The sequence below is a fragment of the Manacus candei genome, unplaced genomic scaffold (assembly GCF_025592945.1).
Source record: "Manacus candei isolate 608988 ecotype Guabito, Panama unplaced genomic scaffold, ASM2559294v1 h1tg000071l, whole genome shotgun sequence".
NCBI classification, from domain to species: Eukaryota; Metazoa; Chordata; class Aves; order Passeriformes; family Pipridae; genus Manacus; species Manacus candei.
This window is the reverse complement of record NW_026138119.1, coordinates 2,287,043-2,308,819: the sequence shown is the minus strand read 5'-3', so window position 1 is coordinate 2,308,819 and position 21,777 is coordinate 2,287,043. Positions and strand designations below refer to the sequence as shown.

At 50.7% G+C, this 21,777-nt stretch overlaps 1 protein-coding gene across 2 annotated transcripts in view; it reads right to left on the bottom strand.

The window, feature by feature from the left end:
• KCNT1 (potassium sodium-activated channel subfamily T member 1) overlaps positions 1 to 14,786 on the bottom strand; it is a 67,700-nt gene extending 52,914 nt beyond the window's left edge. For both annotated transcript variants that reach the window (XM_051808086.1, XM_051808089.1), the window contains exon 1: positions 14,644 to 14,786. In XM_051808086.1, the coding sequence (XP_051664046.1) occupies positions 14,644 to 14,738 (95 nt within the window). In that variant the 5' untranslated portion in view covers positions 14,739 to 14,786. The remainder of the gene's footprint in view (positions 1 to 14,643) is intronic.
• Between the last annotated feature and the right edge of the window lie 6,991 nt (positions 14,787 to 21,777).

The window sequence follows — 21,777 nt, the reverse complement described above, 5'->3', positions numbered from 1 at the left end:
GAAATGAGGCATGAACTCCACGGAGTCTGTGACAGCCTCATCAGGGTGTGTGGGAAGGACTAGAACAAGGGGTTGTACCAGACCATTGATCTCCAAGTACGTTTCTTATTTTAACTTCAATGAGAAAAATCTGCTTACCCATCAACATTGTGCTGCAGCTGAGAGTTCTGCTGGGAGACAGGAGTCCCTGCACCCAGGGGATGTGCAATTCCCAAGCCACCTGCACCCAGGGGATGTGCAATTCCCAAGTCACCTGCACCCAGGGGATGTGCAATTCCCAAGCCACCTGCACCCAGGGGATGTGCAATTCCCAAGCCACAGCTCACACTGTGCCCAGATGCTGTTGGGAATCTGGCAAACAATCTTTCTTTACACCTTCAGCCAAAAGCAGGGGTCAGCACCAAGGCATTAAAAGGAAAAGGAATGTTCCTTGTGGCCATCCAAACCACCACAAACAGGCACAGTGTTCCCTAAAGCCTTAAATGCAGCAGTAACAAGGAGTCCTTTCACAATGTATCTACCCCTGTGGTGTTCTTCTGAAATAAATGAGTAAAATAAGGTGGGCAATAACCGTGTGGAACTCCATGACCCTGATGTAAGGGGCTCCAGGAGCCTCTTCTGTACAAAAAAACCCTGAAATTCTCCCTGAAAGTACCATCCAGCTGTGCTGCCTTGTGCCAAGCCCGCCCAGCCAGGAGCCAGAGTTGAACTAAAGCCACAGAAAAAGATTTTAAGTCAAGTTATTATCCAGTCTCAGCAAGTTTTGATTTAACTTCCATGACCAACTCATCTGTTGGGAAGGGAATATCCTCTCCAGGAGTCAGTGTGACAGCAGATGCTGTTTCATGGGTGCCAGGTCTCAACTGCCTCATACATTTACAGTAAAAAGCACACTGGGAAAAAAAATGTCTTGGCCTGTTCTCATCTCTCACACAAAGACACATACACAAAAAAAAAATTAATAGGAATAGGCTGCAATTTTTTACACAGTGTCTCCTTAAAGACTGAACTGCAAACATCATCCTCTCCATTTATATTCCTTCTGGCATAGCAGGAGCTTTTAGGACGAGAGATGGTTTAATAAACAGACATTCATAACAAGTGTCAGACCTTGCAGCTTCATCATGTGGAAAAAGAGTCCATTAAACCAAGTGAGAAACTCCCTGATAACTAAGGGTGCCTAATAGGATTAAAATTAAATTCTATCATGACTATGTTAATATCTGCACCAGCAGGTTCAGCTGTGCTCTTTCTCTCCCTAAAATCTGCTAGTGGGAAACAGAGGGAAAAAAGCTTAGAGGGGGAAAAAAGGCCTTTAAAGTTGGAATAATTTGTTCCAGCTCTCCAAAGTTTCTCAAGAAAAGCAGTCATTGGGTCCTAGAGTGGATCTCAGAGCTCTCCTGGGCTCACTAACACACACTGGAGCAGCAGCACCCTCTGTGCCTTCCATGAATCCTCCTCCCTCAAAAGGGAACAGGGATCACACCAGGACATCAAAACAACGCTGGGAAAGGGCACGGGACTCATCCAGTCATGCATTTCATCTGTCATCACACGAGGAACGTCCCTCCTTTGCCTTCTCCCTCCTGCTAAAATCCTGATCCGTGCTCCCCTCGCTTGCTCCCGCTGAAGCAGCTCAGTCTCTGGGGTTTGAGAGTCCTTCCATCAGGAAGGAATCCCCCCCTTGGACATGCACAGGGTGGTTTGCACACGTCTGTAAGGCAGAGACATTTGTGCTGCTGAAGCCTGGGAGGCTGAACATTTCTGAGCCACAGAGCTCTGCATCCAGCACTAAAACCATTTCCAAGTTCTTAGCAAGAAAGAAATATTTCCCACTAGAGACCTTAACGAGAGCCGACTAGAAATTGGTTTTCCTCTCCATTTTCACACAATAGCTGCTGGCAGTAAATCTCTCCATCAGCACTGGGCAGTTCTAAGTGCAGATACTGTGTGGGAAGAATCCAAACAAAGTGACAATACCAAGCATTAAAAGCACTTTGGAGGAAGATGAAAAGGAAAAATTGTTGAACGGCAGCCCTGGAAGAGGCTGATGAGCTGTAATGGCTCTTTGTGTCACCACCTCACACTGACAGCGACCCCACAGATCCAGCTCATGGCAGTCCCTGCACAACAGCTCTGGGATGGCGACCTGGGAGATCTCCATGCTGGAATGGGGCTGTAAAGTCTTTCTCCACATGGAAAAACCTCATGGTGCTGACTCACTGACCTGGAACTGGTGCATCCTGAGGTACCTCAGACAAGCAGGGAAGAAAAGAGGGACAGAGAATATGAACATCCCCTTTCTTGCTGACACATGAGTGAGTACATTCATGCACATATGTGTGTGTGAGCACCTCAGGAAGGGGATGTCCCTGTGCCAGGGAGCTGGAGCTGCTCCAGATGACTAGAAAGACCAATTTCAAGTCATCTGAAGTGGGAACTGAAGTGTCAGAGAAGGCCTTCAGTCTCAGCAGCGTGGGTGTAATTGCATCAAACTGTAATGAAGCAAATCCATCTTCAAAATTCCAAGCTCAAGAACGGTGACTAAATAGCTTCCTCAAATAAATGCCTTTCCAGAGACCAGCTGTAACTTCTTGCTGAGAAATATGGGCACCACCTAAAACCCACTCCTGTCCTTGAACAAACACCGTGACTGCGCATTAGAAATACCAAACCAAATTAGCACACTAGTGTCCGTGCCAATTATTTCAATTAAACTCTCTTCTGAGAGCCAATTACCACCCATTTTATTAAATTAGGAATTTTTCAAACAATACTCCCATGCGGAGCTTTCAGCCCAGATGCAATTACACCCTTCACACGTCGACGTGTGGACACCGGGCAGAGTTTCTCTGAGTCTCTGTAATGCAATCACAGGCACAGTTTGGCTGGAAGGAGAAGTTTTAGGCAGGGTTTTAGCTTTGAAAAGCCATATTTAGCACCCACCCGTCTGCAGGAACCCTTTCTGGTTAAGCTGCTTTTTGCTCACCTACAAACCACGCAGTGAAAAGGCCACTTCCTAATTAAACTGCTCTGGGGAACGATTAAGGCATTCAGAAATAAGGCAGCATGGCTTGGCCAGATGCTCATGCCCTAGTGGTAAGAGTTCCATGTGCTGGAGCAGGATTCCCACTGCTCCAAGGAGCTCACGCTCCATGAGTCTCCCCGGTGGAAAAACACCCACTTTTGGCAAAGGCCCTCCTTGCTCGTAAACATTTAACTGGTGGATTTTCTGCTGCTCCCTGACAGGATAACACATTTCTCAGCAATGTCACTTCTGCCCACAGGATGGCAAGGTCTCAAGCTGACATTTGCTAAACATCTTCACCACCTGCTCCCCAGAACTGCTCCTCTCTCCTAGACGGAGGAGACCTTTTCCTTGACAGTTCCTGCCCCCAGGGAGACAGCACATCCCTGCCACCCTGCCACGGTGTTGGTGCTTCATGCTCCGACTGCTCCGTGACACCCCACCAAGGCTGCTGGATTCACGGGGGCACTGATCCGAGGCCGAGGCTCGGGGAGGGTTGTGAGTAGCACGCCTGGAATTTGGAAAGCCCGATTCCCAAATGAACCTGCTCTGAAGTCAGGAACTCACTGCAGCAGAGCTCGAGCGAAGCGATGACTTTGCTGACAGTCACCCCCGGCTTGTCGGGAACGGGAATGAGACACGCAGAGCGGCTCGATGGCTCTGCCCACAGCCCGAAAAGTAAGAGCTCCCTGCCTGAAGGGAGATGCTAAATTTGCAGGGCCCCCCTCCCGCCGCTCGGGAGCCCGCGTGGGCCGCAGGAAGAGCGGCAGAGCCAGCGATCCAAACAGAGCCGTGCGGGGCCGGCTCCGCTCCGCAGCATCCCCAGAGCACTCCCCCGGCTCCTCCCGGCAGAGCTGCCGACCCACGGCGCTCAGGAATGGAGGAGACACCAGCCCCAGGGCTCGGGAGGTGGGTCTGAGCAGCCCAGAGACCAACCGAGCTGGGAAAGGACCCACGGGAGACACAGCCAGCAGAGACATCCCCACCCAAACTGAACATCCTGCAGAGCCCCAGCCCAGGTCGATCACAGATGCTGTCATGGGGTTTTGCCTCACCTTTAAGAGAAACTTCTCTAAAAGTCCTGCTGTTGTAGCAGAGAATGACAGCACACGGCACCCCTGTCCATCCCCAGCGGTGCAGGAGAGGGACAAGCCCCAGACCAGAGTGACAGGTTCGTCACAGTCCTCTGCAAACCGGGACCAGGGAACAGCCAGCACGGGAACAAGCACAAGCAGCACCTGAAGAGAGGGGGGAAACAACCTGCAGATCCATGTTTAACTCCAAGAGTTTCAGGACCTGCAGAGAGGAGGAGGACAGTGCCTTCCTCAGGACCCTCGCACGTTCCCAGGATGGGTGGGGAATCCCAGTCTCCAGCCTTGGCAGAGCAGCTGTGGCAGGGGGAGCACAGGGACAGCTGCCCAGGCAGGAGACATGGACATACCTCCTCCTTGCTCCCCCGCACCCTGCAGTCAGCACATCTCACATGCAAACACCCCACACCAGTCAGCTTTATGCAAAGCTACGACCAAAAGCTCAATGGCAGGTGACAGCAATAAAACGACAATAAAACGACAGTTTGCCTGGATTTGGGGAGGTGCTGGACAGGAGTGATGTGCGTGTTGGCCTCAAGAGGGCCCCTCCACAGTGCTGTGGCAGAGCAAAAATCATCTGTGACAAAGGAACTGTTGGCAGCAGTAGACACAAAATCGAGCTCGGCAATCCCACGACAGGGGGACACAGAGCCAGGCACTGACACTGGCAGCCCCACACGGGTCAGGGCAGCGATGCCACAGGGGTGAGAAAGCAGCTCATGCCCGAGATGGACACCCTGAGGTTTGCACTGACCACAGTGAACACACACGCTCTTCTCCATCAGTTCATGCAACACCCAACACCCGTCTGGGGGCACAAAGCCCTCTCTGGGTGGCAAAAGGCTTCCCTGCTCCCCAGGGAAGGGTCAAGGGCTTAGCCTTGCTTCTCACACCACAGCCCAGGAGCCCACTGGAGCATAACACTGCACACACTGGCACGGTGACATGGTGACAGGGCAGCCAGCACCTCACCAGTGCCCAGTTTCACAAGCAGCAGTTCCACACTGAGCAAACCCAGGTTATTTCTGAGCACAAACACAGTCAGGTACAAAACCAAACCTCACTATTTCTTAGCTCACATCAGGCAAGACTTGAGTTCATCAAAACAGCAACAGCACAAAGGGAAGAGGTGAATGAACCTCTTGGCTTCACCGGGGGACATCTCACTCTGTGTTCCCCCTCTCATCACACTTCAGTCTTTGCCCTTGAGCCAATCACTCACCTCAGCCAGCGAATTCACTGCTGTGTCACTCTTTACATTGCCCAGCTGACCTCACAAGCTGACAGCGTGGGTTGTTGTCCTCCTGCACAATTCCTCCTTCCTTCCTTCCTTCCTTCCCTCCAGCTGCGCCCACGCCCTGGCCCAGCTCTGAACCTGAAGGCTGTGGCCGTGGCTACTTGTACATCATGGCACACATTTCTGCACACCCACACAACTGCTGCAGAGAGCCAGGCAGGGAAAACAACAATGGCACTGGATCAGGGAGAGCATGAGCAAAAGGCACCCTCTCCATTGCCTGTTCCATGGGGAAAAATTATAGAAAAAACACAGGGAAAACACACCTCACACACAGCCAATCCATCTGACAGCAGAGACTTTCATCCCTGAAACAGAGGGAATGCACCCAGCACATGGGAGCTGACCACAGAGCCACTGCCTTGGAGATGTCACAATCCTGACATGCTGGGTCTGCCTTAAACTTTGCTTTCCACCTTCCACTCACAAAACACCACTGCCACGTCCTGTGTGACTGTCAGCAAACAGTTCCAGGCTGTCTCTTGAAGAAGGGTGAGCAGAAGAGAACCAGATGGTCTGTCTCGAGGGAAGCAGAAGCAAGACCAAGCAACTGTGGCCCCCGTGCAAGTCCAAAGAGGCAAAGCCAACTCAAAGCTCCTGGAGTTCTTCCAGAAAGCCATGGATGGCCCTTGCAGAGCACTCCTGTCCCTGCACCACATGGCTGATTAGTCTTAGAACAGAAAACTACTCTTTAAAATGCTTGCAAGCAGTGATTCACTCACTACTCCAGGCCTCCTGCTTGAAGGGACAAGTTTTCTGAGTTTGAGAGATTTAGAAAACACGCCTTTCCTTTAACTCCAACCTGCTAGGAGCGTGCTAACATCCACAACCCCTCTGTCCCACCAAGACACAGGCCCTGCATGTCGACTCTATCACCACAAACTTCTTCATTATCAATTATTTATAACCCAGAATAATTAAAGGGGCCATGCTGAAGCCTATCAGGGGACCTGCAACCCTGGAAACCTCCTTCCAGCCCTCTGGCTATGCAGGGGAGATCTTAAGACACCCACAGTGATGTTGTGGGGACAGAACAGAGAGCAGAGACTGTCACCACAGGGACCTGCCTTCTCCAGGAGATTGGACTTTGATCATCTCCCTGCAGTAAAACAGCCATAAATTTGCTAAAATGGTAACAAAATGCTTCACACAAAGAGAGGAAATAAGGTCAGGGAGCAGATGAAATTCAATGCCATTATTTTATACAGAGTGTGACGTAACAATGGAATCTGAACTCTGAACCAGCTGAAAGATAAGAAAGAATGGAGGATAATTTTTTTGTTTATTGCCAATAGGCTGATAATAGAAGAAATCTTCAGATTTGGGGACTGGGAGGCTGGTGCTGCTTCCCCTTGCACTGCCAACCCTTCCCAGGCAGCACAGCCCTGTTGGCAGCTGGCAGGAGCTGTGCACAGAGCCTCTATGACCCACTCTCTGAGCCGTCAGTCAGGAGGAACATGAGGTATTTTATTTGCAAATTAATACCTACATCTCTGCTACAGATCCAGGCAAGTGCCAGTGGAGCAGAGGCAAATGCAGCATGGCAGGGAAATCTGCACTTGCTGCAGGGCTCCACAGGCAAGGTGTCTTGATAATCAGCAATGAAAATAGACACCAGAGTATCAGCCCTCTCAGTGGAACTTCTCAGAAACACTGATGTTTTGATCCAAGTTTCAGCCTTTTATTCCTCTCTGAACCCCTCTGCTGCACAGTCTATCACTAAAGGAGTCTCTGAGATGCCTTACAGGGGAACGTATGGGGGGACTTATTAACCAAGATATTTAAGCTCTGCTTGTGATCTCCTTGGCCACAACCACACAGGGGCCTGTGAGAGAGCAGCTCACACCAGAGCAGGGCTGGCATTAGGACAGGGTTGGGTGCAGGAGGGGCCGAGCCCCCGACTCCCCTGAGGCTGCGAGCGGGGGATGCCTGAGCTCTGACACTCCCTACACAGTCAGTCACTGAACAGGTTGTGCAGAGGAAAAGCAACGAGCACCACCTTCAGAAGAGCGGTAAATTATTCCCCTTGGGAACAAAGATGCAACTGTGAAGAGATAAAGCAGTGGGAAAACATGGCAGGAAAATTTAATGCGTTCTCTGCAATTACAGCCACAGCTGCCAAGTTGTTCCTCGTGCTGTCACCACAGCAGCAGTGACAGCGTTGGTGTCAGCCTGACCTTTCACCCTCACCCAAGGCAACACAACACCCCCGTGGGTTCCTGCAGGCACAGGGGTTTGCTGGGATGACAAACACCACCACTCCTCAGCAGATCTGTGGACACAGACTCACACTCACGACACTCCCCTGGCGCTAAAGCGACCCACGTCCCTGCAGATCTCTGCCAAGATCTTACATTGCAACCAAAGCTTCTCCCCCTGGCTCTCCTGAGTCCTGTTCCCTGCTCTCTCCCAGCAGGTTTAAGCAGCACAGGAGCTCCAAGGAGCCCCAGGCAGAAAGGAGCACCAGGGCCATGCACAGCTGGAGCAACCAGCAATGTCCCCACCCGGCCTCAGTGTCACGCCAAGAACACGTGGAAGGAGGTTGGTCCCAGTTAACCTTGGCAGGAACCAAGACTCCAACATTTTCCATGACCCTCTGCACTCCCTTCACAGGACTCTTTTCAATGAGGACTTTTGGTGTGTCCTGCCCAACTGGTGGAAGAGAATAAAACAATTCATTCTGTCAACGTGTTCAGTTTTCCTTGAGTAAGGCCAATGCCAACCCCCAGGGGCTCCCCTGGGAACGTGCCCACCAGTGCTCAGCGCTGGGCTGTGAGGGTGGTCACTCCTCCCTGTGTCCTTCCCTTTCCCTTTGCCCTTCCACACATGAGAAACCAAAAAAAAATAGATCCTCAACCACTGCAAGTCTCTGCTGGAGCTGCAGGGACATGACCCTCTGCCCCCCTTGCTCGTGCTCTCCCCTTCACTCAGACAGGTACTCTCTGATAACCTGAAATGCTGTTTTCTCTTTCAAGCCCATTCTCCCAATAAATTGAAAAGAAACCAAAGGGAATGTAAATAAATGGGAAAAAAACACCCCAGGGAAGGATGGAAATCTGAGCCCATAGTGTTAAATTGCACTAAATAACTGAAAATCAATGTTGTTCTTCCTTTTCATCAGGGCACAGCTGTACATTCTGCAGCACTCCAGGGACACCTCTGCTCGTTCCACCATCCTGCTACGTGCACTTACTTTTATTGCTACAAGGGCCCCTTCCTGACAGTAAAAACAATATGCCTGAAAAGAGTAATGGCCATTTTTTAAAATAAAATAACAGATATAATTATAAGAGAACTGCATTTCTTCTTTGCTCTATTACTTTCATAGCTTTCCTAATATCCCTGCTGATGTCCAGGGGTACCTGCCTCAAGATGGATATTCACCAGCACACCAACAGCACACACAAGGAAACATCCATTTCAAAAACCCCAAACAGCACTGCAATTAAGGTACCACATCAGGAATCATCCCTGCAGCCTTTAAGAACAGCTAGAAAAGCAAATCTCAATTAAGAATGTTATCTGTCATTAAAAAAAAATAAATCTACAGGCATAAAAAAACCCAAATCAGTTTTATAAAGCTGTCTCAGGCCTCCAACCCCTTCATCCCAGTGTATCCCATCTGGAGCTGGGCTGAGGAATCCAGTGGCAACACATGGTGATATTCACTCTGTTAAAGGTGAGGGAGGAGCTGCTGGAGAAACCCTCTCTGCAGAGGACCCAGGGCTTTGGAGCTCAGGTTTCATGGTCACCCTTCCATGGAAGGGAGCAAATGGGACCAGCAGCAGATTTAAGAACACCAACACCCTGCCCCAGGAGCTTTTCCCTACACTGCTCTAAGCTCTGCTTGTCTGGTCCCACAGCACTGTGCTTCAGAAGAGCCATGGGGATGATGGTGGCCTGGGATGCTCCTGGCCTTCCATTCCAGGAGTAGGAGGAAGCCGTGCTGGAGGAGCACAGCGTGTCCAGCCTGACCCCCACAATCTCCAGCACTCCTTGCCAGCAGCTTCTCCCATAACTTAAATTAGGGACTGAATTTGGTCTTGTCCACAGCCTTGGCTGGCACAGCAGAGCTGTAAGAATGTACTTTGGAAAGAGCTACACCCATACATGTCACCTGCCCGACCCGCCCTGGCCCAGGAGCAGGAGCACACATGGAACAAGGATCATTCCAGGCAGGAGCAGGGTCCTGCCCAGGGCCCTCAGGAGGAAACTCCTGCTTCTTCTGTCAGACAGAAACTTTCTGACAAAGAGTTGACTCAGGAAAACAGCCTAATCCAATTAATAACTGTTCTGGTTCTGCTTTGCCAGGTGGCAAAGGCAGAGGAGAAGCAATTCAATTCCAGCAGCCACACCGACACTCCCAACTTTGGGGTCCCACCACCTTCCCCAGGGTTATTTATTGCTTGGTCTGGAGCTGGGCTCAGACATCACAACTGAGTCACCCCTTGAGAGATTCTGCACCCAGGGCTGCTGGGAGATGGCTCTAAACACTCTTATTTAGGGAACAGATATTAGCAATAAATACCTTCATCCTGCTTCACAAGCAAGGGATCAAACTGCTGGGGGATGAAGAGTCTTCCCCAGAGGAATTTTGTGGCACATATGTATCAGAGCTGGATCTCCTAATTCCAGGTACAAACCTTCACTAGCACAGATGCTACAGCCTGAACAGCCACTGCAGTAACTTAAAATATTGGCCATTACCTCACCTTCACAGAAATAAATGCCTCTAACTTCTGGATACAACCTGCAGCCTTCAAATTAGCATCTGCATCTTCCAAATAAAATGAGGAAAATTGCCCATTAAATCAAATGTCAATGAAATGGGGACTCAGCCACAGGCACATTGAAGGAACCCGACTCTGGAACACAAAACTGCCCGGCTCCATTAATGTAATGATGCATTTGATGAGGAAATCACTTGGGGAATGTTATCATGAAACCCGCCAGGGTAAGATCCTAAAGCCTGAGATTGCAGCACTTCAGTTTGCTCACACCAAGCACAGTCTGACCTATGATTTAGAGCCACCACTTGGTGACAATTAAAGAGACAAAGACCAGATGCCAGTTCACAGACAAAGAGTCTTCAGACTCTATATAACTCGGAAGAAGAAACTTAAAAGAATTCGTCCCAGTTGTTAAAAGTCTCTTTTCTTTGTTATGTAACATCCAAAAAAATCTTTGATTTGAAACAGAAGATGTTAAAATTTTTATAGAGATGTTGCTGAATTCTTCTGCACAAGCAGCTTTCACAAACACCCTCATCCATCAAAATGATTTTTTCCTGATAATTAGCCTCAGAAAAATGCACTTAATCAAAGTGACATCCATTACTTCTCAGTACTGTAAATAGGACTGTGGCTTCTGACAATGATTTTCTGGAAAGTGTTCAGGCTATTTAAATTAGGCAACAAATAAGCTCCTAATGACACTTTTCTGAGATACAGTTTAATTTTATTTATGGGCTTTTTTTATACGTGCCCCAACCCAGCTGTCAGCACTGTCCAAGAAAAGAGAATGCAGGCGATCAAAAACTGCCGTAGTCAGGACAGCAGAGATCAAAGGGATGCCACAGCTTGTGGTATAAGACAATATTTATCAATTCAGCAGATGTGCTTTCTCAGTTGCCTTTAATCAGCAATTCCAGTATCGCTTCAGAACAGGAGCCTGCCTTCCTCACGGAGCCCAGACTCGCAGCACCCTTGGGATGTGAGCTCAGCTCCCTCTCCCTTCCTCCAGCCCCCTTGGCCTCACTCCTGCACAGCCTCCACTGCACAGAGGATTCCCATGCCCAGAGGAGTCCTGTGGAAGGGCAGCCAGGCACCAGCAGCACTTGTGCCCCCAGTTCTTCACCCTCTTTTTGTTTAAGATGTTACTCAACATCTTAAACTTGCCTGTACTGTTCAATTCCAGTGGCTCTGAATTGCTCTCAAGTCAACAAAACATCAGTGAGATAGGAAATGCAATACTGCCATAAGAGAGCAGAACAAATCCCTTTTTCTCCCAGTATTGACATTGACAGAACCTTCCAAAAGGGAAAGAAACTTCTGAACTGGACAGGACTAATGCCAGACAACCGAGGAACTGCAATGTTCCCAAAGAGAGCCTTCCTTCCCCAGAGGAGAAATTACCTCCCAGGCCCTATCAGTCAGATTCATGCCCTGAACAGCAGTTTGTATCCTCTGGAAATTCTGAGCTGAAATGACAGTTAATCCTGTTTCTATAACCTAAAGACCTGCCTTGCAGAAATGCCAAGCCCAGAGTTTAAATCCAGCTAAGCCCAAAGCCGTGGTGGTGAGTTCCAAAAATGAGTCAGATGATCCTGGAAGGAGCACTTCCACTTGACAACTCTAGAATTGCTTGTCATTAGGTTTTTCTCTCTCTGTTCCACAAATCCATTTACCTCCCACATTCCTCTTCCAGTCGGTCATTTCCTATTTGCTTCCTGGCCAATTTACTGCATCCTCCACACCCCATTCCAAGTGTTGTTTTAATGCTCCTGTCACTCAGCCCACCTGCCAAAGAGCAAGCCCTGCCTAGTTAGACTGACTGGCTTCACCTTTCACATTCTAAAAACAGAGGTAAATGAGGAGCAGGCTGTTTTACCTATTCCACCTCCCATTCACTGATTAGTTCTTTCAGTTCCAGAGGTTATCCGGACATGCTCCCTCCTCCTGCCATACCACAGCTCTCTAATTATCTGCTTGTTCCAACAAGCTCTCATCTCCTCAAGCTCCAGCATTACCTCATTCCCTCAGCTCAGCCCAGTGTTGGTCTCCTCAGCATCCTCTGTGATGAGGATGCACTAATTCATCTCTAACAGAGCGTTTTTAATTCTCCAGAAGCAGCAAAACCTATGGCCCTCCCAACCTTTTAGTCCTCTGCTGACCTCAGAAACCTCCTCACTTTTATCATTCCAGAGAAGTTTCCAAAAGCAGATATTTGAGACACTAATGTTTTAGGCATTGCTTTTATAAATAAATGAGATATTTAGTGCTATGGGTGTTTTCCCTCAGTGTTACATCTGTGAGTCCAGTGAGCTCTGTTTGACCATTCATAGTTCCCACAGTGTTTCCATGGGGGAATTTCCCCCAGCACATCCCTGTAACAAAGCACTTCAAAGCACATCTTTGAGCTGCTTATCATTTATAAGCACAGCAAAGCCAAAAAGTCTTTCTGCTTTTCTTTTTTCTTCTGCTTTTCTCTCTCTTTCTGATGACCTAAATCAGCTCCTGATCCAGTTGGTTTGGAACAGACTAATTTACTAGTCATAATTACTCCAGTGAGCTTGGTTTATCCGTAAGATCCCGGTGTTATTAATGACTTGGGACTAAAACTTAGGCCTAACAGCAACATTTCCCAAAGCCTACAGCTCATCTCAACTCCCAGGGAAGTCAAGAGGGCTCCAGTGAACAGCAAATGGGGGCTCACAGATTTGCATTCCCAAACACGCTGTGAAATGATCAATATTTTCTAGACAAAGGGGAAATCAAACAACTAAAGAAAGCAGCACATAAAGCCACTGAAACAGAGATATCTTAAGAAATAAGGGTAATGAATTCTTGAGAAACAAGGCTAATGAATTTAAAAATAATCCAGAGTAGCTCCACATTAAAATTAAAGAGAGACTCTGAATCAGAAACACCCAAATTGAGATGAAAATGAAGGTTAAGGGGTATAACCAGTGAAACACAGAATGAACACAATCTGCAATTCCCAGCTTCTGTATTACAGATGCTTTCAAATATTTAAATGAAAACTATTAAATCTTCAAAGAGCCAAATGAGCCGTAGCATAACTGCTCTGAAATCCAGACATTTTCTCCAGCAGGAATTTCATATCAACTTCTCACTTTATACTATAAAACTATATTAATGTTTAAGTGCCTGTTAAGAAAATCTGGGCTTTAAAACCTTCAGGATCACAGACTCATTTTCGAGACAGACCAATTTTTACCGCAGTTACAAAAGTTAGGAACACTTACACAGAACATTTGTAAATCCCACATTCATTTTCCAAAGCCAAATTCACTTTTTCTTTTTTTTTTTGGACGACGCTGGTACATATAAAAAAATTAATTTGCCTTTTAACACAGACTCCCAAAAGCCTTGGTGCAGGTACCAAACACACAGTTAGCCAAAGGCTAACTCGCCAGGAACTGAAGGGTTTTTTTTCAACAAGAATTTCATCTCTCTCTGTTTGCATCACACAATTAATTGGTGGGAAAAGATAACAACCTCACTGACTCCCCATTAGCACTGCAGCTCCTGGGTACTTATGACATGAACAGATTTGAAGGGAAGGTTCTCGTTCCTCTTCATTTAACTGCTCTGCCCATGGAATGCACTTGCCACTCATGGCATTCCTTCCATCGTTCACTCAACCTGCTCATAAATCCCTGCCGGCCAGGCAGGAAGAGCAGGCTTGGTGCTCAACACATTAAGACCATTTCTCTGGTCAGCCCAAGAAAGAGAGAGTTGCACCACAACCCCAGCAGCTCTTTATAATTTCTCTGCTCCCATCAGCACACCCTGCTGCAAAGACAGCCTGGAGGAGCCTCACCTCCTAAACAAATGGATGTGCTCAGCCCAAACTCTGCACATGGCAGAGTTCCACCAGCCCCTCACCAACTCCATCCCGTACATCTCCCAGACACTGGTCCCTTTTCCTCCTTGCCAACCCCTGATGGGACTCCCTGCCCAGAATACCCACCCAGCTCAGCGTCTGCTGGCCCAGTACACCCACAACTCCCCCTGCCCAGTAGGTCCAGCACATCCCACCCTCCTGGAGCACCCAGATGTTCCTGCTGCCTGCTGTCCAAGGCACCCCTGCCCTCCACCCCCTTCACATCCCGGTACCCTTCTCCCGGGCATGGTTCCTGCGAACATCTCCCAACGCCCGCAGGCTCCGGGTACCCCCCGTAACCCCAAAGCCCCCCTCCCGCAGCGCCGGCCCCGCGCTCAGCACCGCGGAGAGCTCCGCGCCGGGCGGGGTCCGGCTGCGCCCGCGCTCAGCACCGCGGAGAGCTCCGGATCCCCCGCCCCGGAGCGCGCGGGGGTCTCGGGCGTGTGTCCCCATCCTGGGCGTGTGTCCCCATCCCCGGGCGTGTGTCCCCACCCCGGGTGTGTGTCCCCACCCCGGACAGTGCCTGTCCCCGGGCCGTGTCTCCCTCCCTCGCTGTCCCCGCGTCCCCCACCCCGCTGTCCCCGCGCTGCGCCCCGAACCTGTCGTCGCTCTGGAAGGACTGGTCCCCCAGCAGCAGATCTCGGAAGCGGTACCGGGGCGGCAGGGGCAGCACCTCGGACTCCAGCTCCGTCATCTTCAGGGCGGCGATGTCCAGAATGACCCCGCTCTTGCGGCTCCCGCCGCCGTCCCCGCCGCCGCAGCCGCCGGGCGACGAGAGCCTGCGGGAGACAAGGGGGTAGCGGTAGGTGGGGGGGCGAGAGGGGAGCCCTGCCCTGCCCTGCCCGCCCCCGCCGCCCGCCCCGGCACCTCCCCCGGGGCCGGCCCCGCGCCTCCCGCACCCCGCACGCACCGCGCCCCGCACCGCCGGCCGCGATTACATTGCGGGGCAGGCGGCCGTGCCCCCCCTGCAGAGCGCTCCCCCCGGGGGCATTGGGGGGTCGGGGCTCAGGCCGGGGGCCGGCGGGGTGGGCAGGGCGCGGAGCGCGGTCCCGCGGAGCGCCCCGCAGGGCAGCGCCGGGCACAGGACATTTGCTGCTCGGCAGGCGAGCGACGGAGAGCAAGAGGAGCCAATGGAAAAGCCCAATCGCCGGGAGGAAATAAAACTGCTCGCAAGATAATCTACAGCTGCCAGCCGAGCCCGGATCCACCCCCCAGCCTCCCCCCGCGACCAAAAGTAGGGATGGGAGGCAGACGAGGCGATGGCTCCGCAGCCCTGCTGGAAGCAGAAGCACAACCTCCTCCCTGGACTGCTGGCACTTAAATCATCCCAACAACCCCAGGATTAAATGAGAAACCACGAACAATGATGACTCAGTTGTCTGTCCAGCTGCCAAGTGCCGTGGCCAGGAGGATCTGTCACCCATCCCTCGGCTGCCCATGTCTCTGGTCCAGGGATGGGGGGGTGCAGTGCCCGGGAGACACCCAAGGTGGTGGCTCAAAGACAGCTCTGCCTGGCACACACAAAGGAGATGGACCTCAACCAGCTCTCAAACTGCCCTTTCAGAGGGTTAAAGGCTTTCTTTGGTCTCCTTTCTCACACCCCCTTTACCAACCAAAACATGGGTACAACAGTTCTGCCCATGTCAGTGTGAGCTACTAATTACAGCAGACTGGGGTTAGGCTGAAACTTCCCTTCACAGAACCCCAAGGCAACAAAGCCATTCAGTGCTGTAAAGCCAGTGCACAGTCACATAGGGCAGGATCACAGCTCCTGATCCCTTCTGTCCTGGCCTCACCAGTGAAATTCATCCATGCCAAGACAGGAACACCAAATTCACAGACCCTTTGTGGAAAGTGGGGAGGTCAGGGAGAGCCTGGAAGAGGAGACGTCGTGCCTCTGCAGTGAGCTGATTCTTTGTCCATCACGTGTAACTTCGGGGTGTGAGGCAGCAAAGAGCTTGCAAGGCTCCAGCTCCTGCCTGTTCTACTTCCAAATATCTCACCCAAAGCCTCTCCAACCCATTCCAACCACCTTCCCACAGCTTTACCTCCAGCACTGCACAAGGCAAAAGAGCTCCTGCCAGCTGAATGCTGAACTGAGCAGACGTGGAGGGGTTTGCTGCTGGGTTGCAGGGATGGGATCTGAGGCTCCTCAGATCTTCTTCTACCTTTAACAACTCAAACCCCTGCAACTCAGCTCCCAGCTGACCAGATTCCAAAGCCCTGCTCGGTTGTTGTTCCCGGGTTTCCGGAAGAGCAATCAGCATGCAAAATTTCTGCTGAACAAAGCCCCAGAAGACAACCCAGCTCGCTCTCAGCGCTTCAGATGATTCTCACTGATGTTATTTGCCACTTAATTCCGTACCCCCAGAGCTTTCCAGCTCCTTTTAGCTGCCATATGCACCGTGCAGCCAAGGCTCTGCGCTGAGTGATGCATCTGTGCAGGGCCTGGGGCATCAGGGAGGTTATTCTATTGTATTCATTGATCCAAAACTTGGTGTTTGAGATAAATCAAGCCAAACCCCTGTCAGCTCAAGCACTCCCTCTGGATTAACTGATATAAACACCAAAGTTAGCTGACCGTCTCCAGCTCACATTGCAAAGGAGGATCTAACATTAAGCACACACAAAAAGAAGCCACAATGAAGTCTTTCCTCTTAAGAGTTTAACTATGATAAATTAGGCCAAAAGCACACCGTTTCTAGGCCACCTCCAAGAAATTCTAGCCCAGATGAGGTTTCTTGTTGCCGTGAGGCCAGGACAGCATCCTAAAACTGGAATTTCAGGGGCAGAAAAAGTAAATTTTAAAAATCATCCTCTCTCATTAAAATCAGACTTTAAAGTAGGGAGTCAGGTGCCTGACTCCAAATGTGGGCAATTATACTTGTGTTTGAAGGAGACTGTCACACCCAGTGATCTCCACTGATTATGAAGTGCCTGTTCAAAGGAGCAGGTTGTTTCCTTTCCTGCACAGCCATGGACACACTGACTGCCATGTGGAAAGGGCACCTTTACACAGAGCTACCACCCTGTCTGACACTCCACAGCTCCCACTGTGGGGCCAGGCAGGCAGGTCCACATTATCTTGGACCCACAGGGAGCTATGGATGCCCACAGCTCTACCCAGCCATCCCCTTGGATATCAAACACTCCCCTTTTGAGGTTTGGGTGTGGTTTTTTTCTTTTAAACTCCACATGATTCTTTTCCAGATCAATGAACTCATCTCTCCTGGCCTCAGATCCTGTGTCAGATTCATGAAACAAAGCAAATATTTACCACTGTCCTTTATTAGCATTTAGAAACTGTAGTAAAACCCAATTATACCAGTATCTCTGGAAACACAATCTCTGCTATTTGCATCTGAGTTTCTTCTCCCATTGGCAGCAGCAGCTACATTTTTAATGTATTTTCATTTATTCTTGCATACAAAATCATTCAGAATTTTAACATTTTGGAACATTTGTTCGTTCTGGATGAAGCTTCACTAAGACAAATGCTGCATTCACTTATTTGTTAAGATGTCTTTATCACTTACACAGTGACTTTGAGATATGTTGCACAGCAGAGTCTTAGAAAAAGTGCTCCTGCACCTCACACGGGTCTCCTGACATCAGCACAGAGGATTTACAACCACCCAAACACAGAGATCCTGAGCTACAGAAACACCACAGTAACCTGGCTACTTCTTCAAAGCTGTAGTGGTACAAAATAAAAAATTCATGAACAAGCTCATTTATTGCACAGTCTTCAAATACTACTGAAAAAAAAAATAATCCTGAAGTCGTTTATAGCTAAATACAGAACTGCAGCTTTATTTTTATCATCCCTTCCCTTCCTTCCTCCAGAACCCTGTACCACCAAAAAAGCACGCTGTGCTCAGCATATGGGAACCTCAACACTCTTCCACTCTCTCGCTACGACACCGTCTCTCCCCCAGCTTGGCCAACTCCCCAGCAGGCAGGGAGGGGACACCCCACTGGGAACACAGGAACTGGGATCCCACCAGAGCTCCCTGTGGATCTCCCCTCCCACTAAAGCACAGGCAGACCAGTCACCACCCCAGTCTGGCAAACTCTCCCTCAGAGCCCCGGAGATGCTCCAGCCTCAGGTTCCTTCAGTCGGCTCTCGTGTGTGTGGGCTGGTCACACCCACGTTCTTCCCTTGCTCATTCCCCCCGGGACACACAGGGAAGGCTCAGTGCTGACAGCACCGTCCCCTGAGGCTGGAAATGCCACCACGAGACCAGTGACAACCCACCCCCCTGCCTGTGCTGAGCCAGAGCTCTGCCAGAGGCTGTTTGGGTTCCCAGCACAAAAGAGGCAGCTTTGCCTCAGAGGAAAGTCCCCAGGCTGGGAGCCTGTTGTAATGCACTTCAGAATTTTTGTTATTATTTTTGACTGCACATGTCAAAGAAGAGGAAAGACAAAACCCAAGTTCCTCTTCTTCTTTCTTGCACGCCACAAAAGCCGCAGAGCATCCTCCTGCTTCCCACCACAAACCACCCAGGGTCATCACAGATCCCAAACTCAGATTTCTGGTACCTGCATGAGGTAACTGCCCACACCTGCCAGGCACCATTGGGAGCCCCAAAGCTCTCAGTGACACCCCTCACTGAAGGCCCTCCCAGAAATGCTCTTCCTCTCCTCCTTCTAAGGGTTGGGGTGTGCAGCCAGAACAGTTGAACCTACTTCTGGGGCAAGTTCTTGCATAACTTACAATCCAAACCCCTCCTCTCCCACTCCAAGCTGTAAAAAGCCAGAGGCACAAGGTCCTGCTGGCAGCCATCTGTTCTAACTCCATCCTTTCCCCAGGAGGATGGCCAGGGAGTCTGGATGTGCAGCCAGGAAAGCAAGGACCTCGTGTCCAATATCAACATCCCCCCCCCCCCCAGGCAAAGCCACTTTTCCTCGAGCTTTCATACTCAGCACACAACCCAACACCACAGCCAGCTGCTGCTGGGCCTCCTGTCCCCTCTCATGGCACAGAAAGGACAAGCCCTGGCTGAAGCAAGGGTGGAACAAGAGTCAGACCCAGGGAATGACCTTCCTCTCGCTGTCGGCAGCGACACACGACACAATCTGTTGTCAGAGGAGAATGGAGCCTTTTGAGCAACAAACAGGCACTGGTGGGGCAGGAGCCTCCAGCCCACTGTAGGGTGATGGTGCCCAGATTGCACTCAAGGGATGGGATACTGCTCCAGAGGGTTCTTGGAGCCAGGCTGCCCCAGGACACCAAGGACCGTGCCACGTCCCCTCCTCCCTGCCACAGAGTTCCACCAGAGTCTGGCCCTGCATCCTAATCCATCCCTGGCAAGCTCAGCTGCCACCAGGCTCTCAGAGCCTCTCCAGGGAACCAAGCCATACAGGAAACTCTGCCCTTTCTTTTTCTACAGTTATTTAAATACATACAATCATCTTGTGTTTGTTTCTCCTCCCACAGCTCTTATGGTTACCAGGTTACAGTTGTTCTCCCCTCTCTTTTCGATTTTGGGGTTTTTTTTCCCCTCTGAGTGACATCCCTGTGGGGTCTCCTAATGGCTCCAGTGTGTGGGGAGACACAGGGTTGGTCTGCAGAGCGGGGCTGGGAGGCAGCACAGCCCCCCCTGACAGGGACACAGGACTGCAGCAGGTGCTGGCACCACTCCCCTGGCAAGGAGGGGCAGGAGCTGGCACAGCACCACGGCACAGCCGGAGGAGAGGGCACAGAGCACGCAGGGAAGGGGGGCAGGGGGTCTGCACACGTGTGGGCAGGCACACGTGCAGGGCAGGTCCCACCACACACACACTGCCCTTCCATGGACACCAACTCAGCAGCTGCCAGGGCAGGATTTCCCTGCAGGGACACCCCCATGGAAGAGTTGGGGTGCTCATTTCAGGCTCGGAGCTGTGCATGGTCCTCACTCACCTCCCTGTGAGCACCAGCCAACATCATTGTTGGTTATGGCTCAGCTGGATGGAGGAAGAGCCCCAGACCCTCATCCCACCATCCTCTCTCCCTTCCCAGAGGTCACCCAGTGACTCACTGGCCCCGTTCACAGAGCTGGGGTTACTGTACAATGGCCATGGATTAAACACTTTTTTATTCAAAGAGATGTGAACAGGCCCATCGTAACATCCAAGTCATTATCTCCAGCTACTCTGAGCAGCTTTGGCCCAAGTCACCTTTTGTGGGTACAACAGCTGCAAAACATATATATATATATATATACATATATACACACACACACACATATATAAATATACACACACACAGAGTACACGAAGGGCTCAGTCTCCCAGATTAAACTCCTGCAACCAAATCTGTATCTCCACAGTCAGACTTGTCCATGTCAGGAGCTGCCGTTGTCCAAAACTTCTCCAGGACTGCCAAGCCCTGTGACAAATCCACCCATCGCTTCGCTTTCAACCAGCACAGGCAATTTAACACCCCAGGCCTCGCAGAAAAATTAGCATTTTGTGTGTTTCACGTGGAAAATGAACAGGAAGAGTGAGTCAGTGCAAAGCTCCACAAGCCTTTCCCCTGCTGGCAAATGCTATTTTCCAGAAGATAAAAGTAGAAATTGTACCTTCCAGGTCCAGAGCTGTTTTTCTTATTAGACAACCCCATATTAGCAATTCAACCCCACGTCTCCCCGTTCCCTTCTGGCCTGATGTACATGAATGCTTTGTGTGCCAAGGTAAAGCTCAGGGAAGGCAGAGCCCCACTGAGAAGCCTTTTCACTCTTCTTTCATCCCACAGCAGCACAGGGAACACACGAGTGGCAGAGGCAGCTCAGCTCCCCCCAGCTTTCCATCAGTGCCCTGCCAAGGGGAAGGGATCCAGGAGGAGTGAGCCACAGGCATCCCCTTCCTCCAGAGCATCCTGTCTGGAAGGCCTGGCAGTGCTGGGAGGGTCCCAGCAGAAGCAAAGGCAGACAAGCCATGCTGATGTCCCTGGTGACTGCAGAGCCCAAATAACACCAGGAGAAATGAGGAGAGAAAGCACATCCTACACACCCTTGGCTCCTGGCAGGTGAGGGGATCACTTCCCACTCCTCAAGCCTGGGCTGGGGCCTCCTCATCTTTTCTTGGCAATCCCAGGTGGTACCAAAAGAAAAAGCAGCCTGGAGCAGGGGAAGGTCTGGTGGAAGCAACCTGAGCAATCAGGTCTATGGAAGGTGTCCCTGCCCGTGGCAGGGGCTTGGAACTGGATGATCTTTAAGGTCCCTCAAAACCCAAACCATTCTGCGATTTTGTGACCTGCAACCAGTTTATTCTGCCGTGTAAATATGCAAATAGAATGCAAATCAGCTCAGATGATCACTTACAGCACAACACACCAACCCCTGCTTCCCTAATTAGGGTCACCGCTCTGCTCCCCATCCCAGCCTTCTTGGGCAAAGGTCCCCAAGGGTCCCACTCCCACCATCTCATCCCTGAACAGCCTCAGAAGAAGGGACAAACCCAAACCACACTCCCTCAGCTCAGCCAAGGTCACCAACCCTGCCGGGAAACTCCTGACTCGGCCACCTCCGGGCTATTTATGGATTACAACCGAGGCTGTATCTTGGTTGTAGGAGGTCTGTGCTGAGGGAGGAGCAGATTTCCCGGAGCATCCAGTCCTTTCCAGGCAAGGACATCCCCCATTTTTGCCTGTCACAGTTGGTGAGGTGGCCTGGGAGCACGTTCAAGTTCATCTAAAAGCAGAATCAAGCCCAGGGCCCAAGGAACGAAGCAACCAGGACTGACACTGC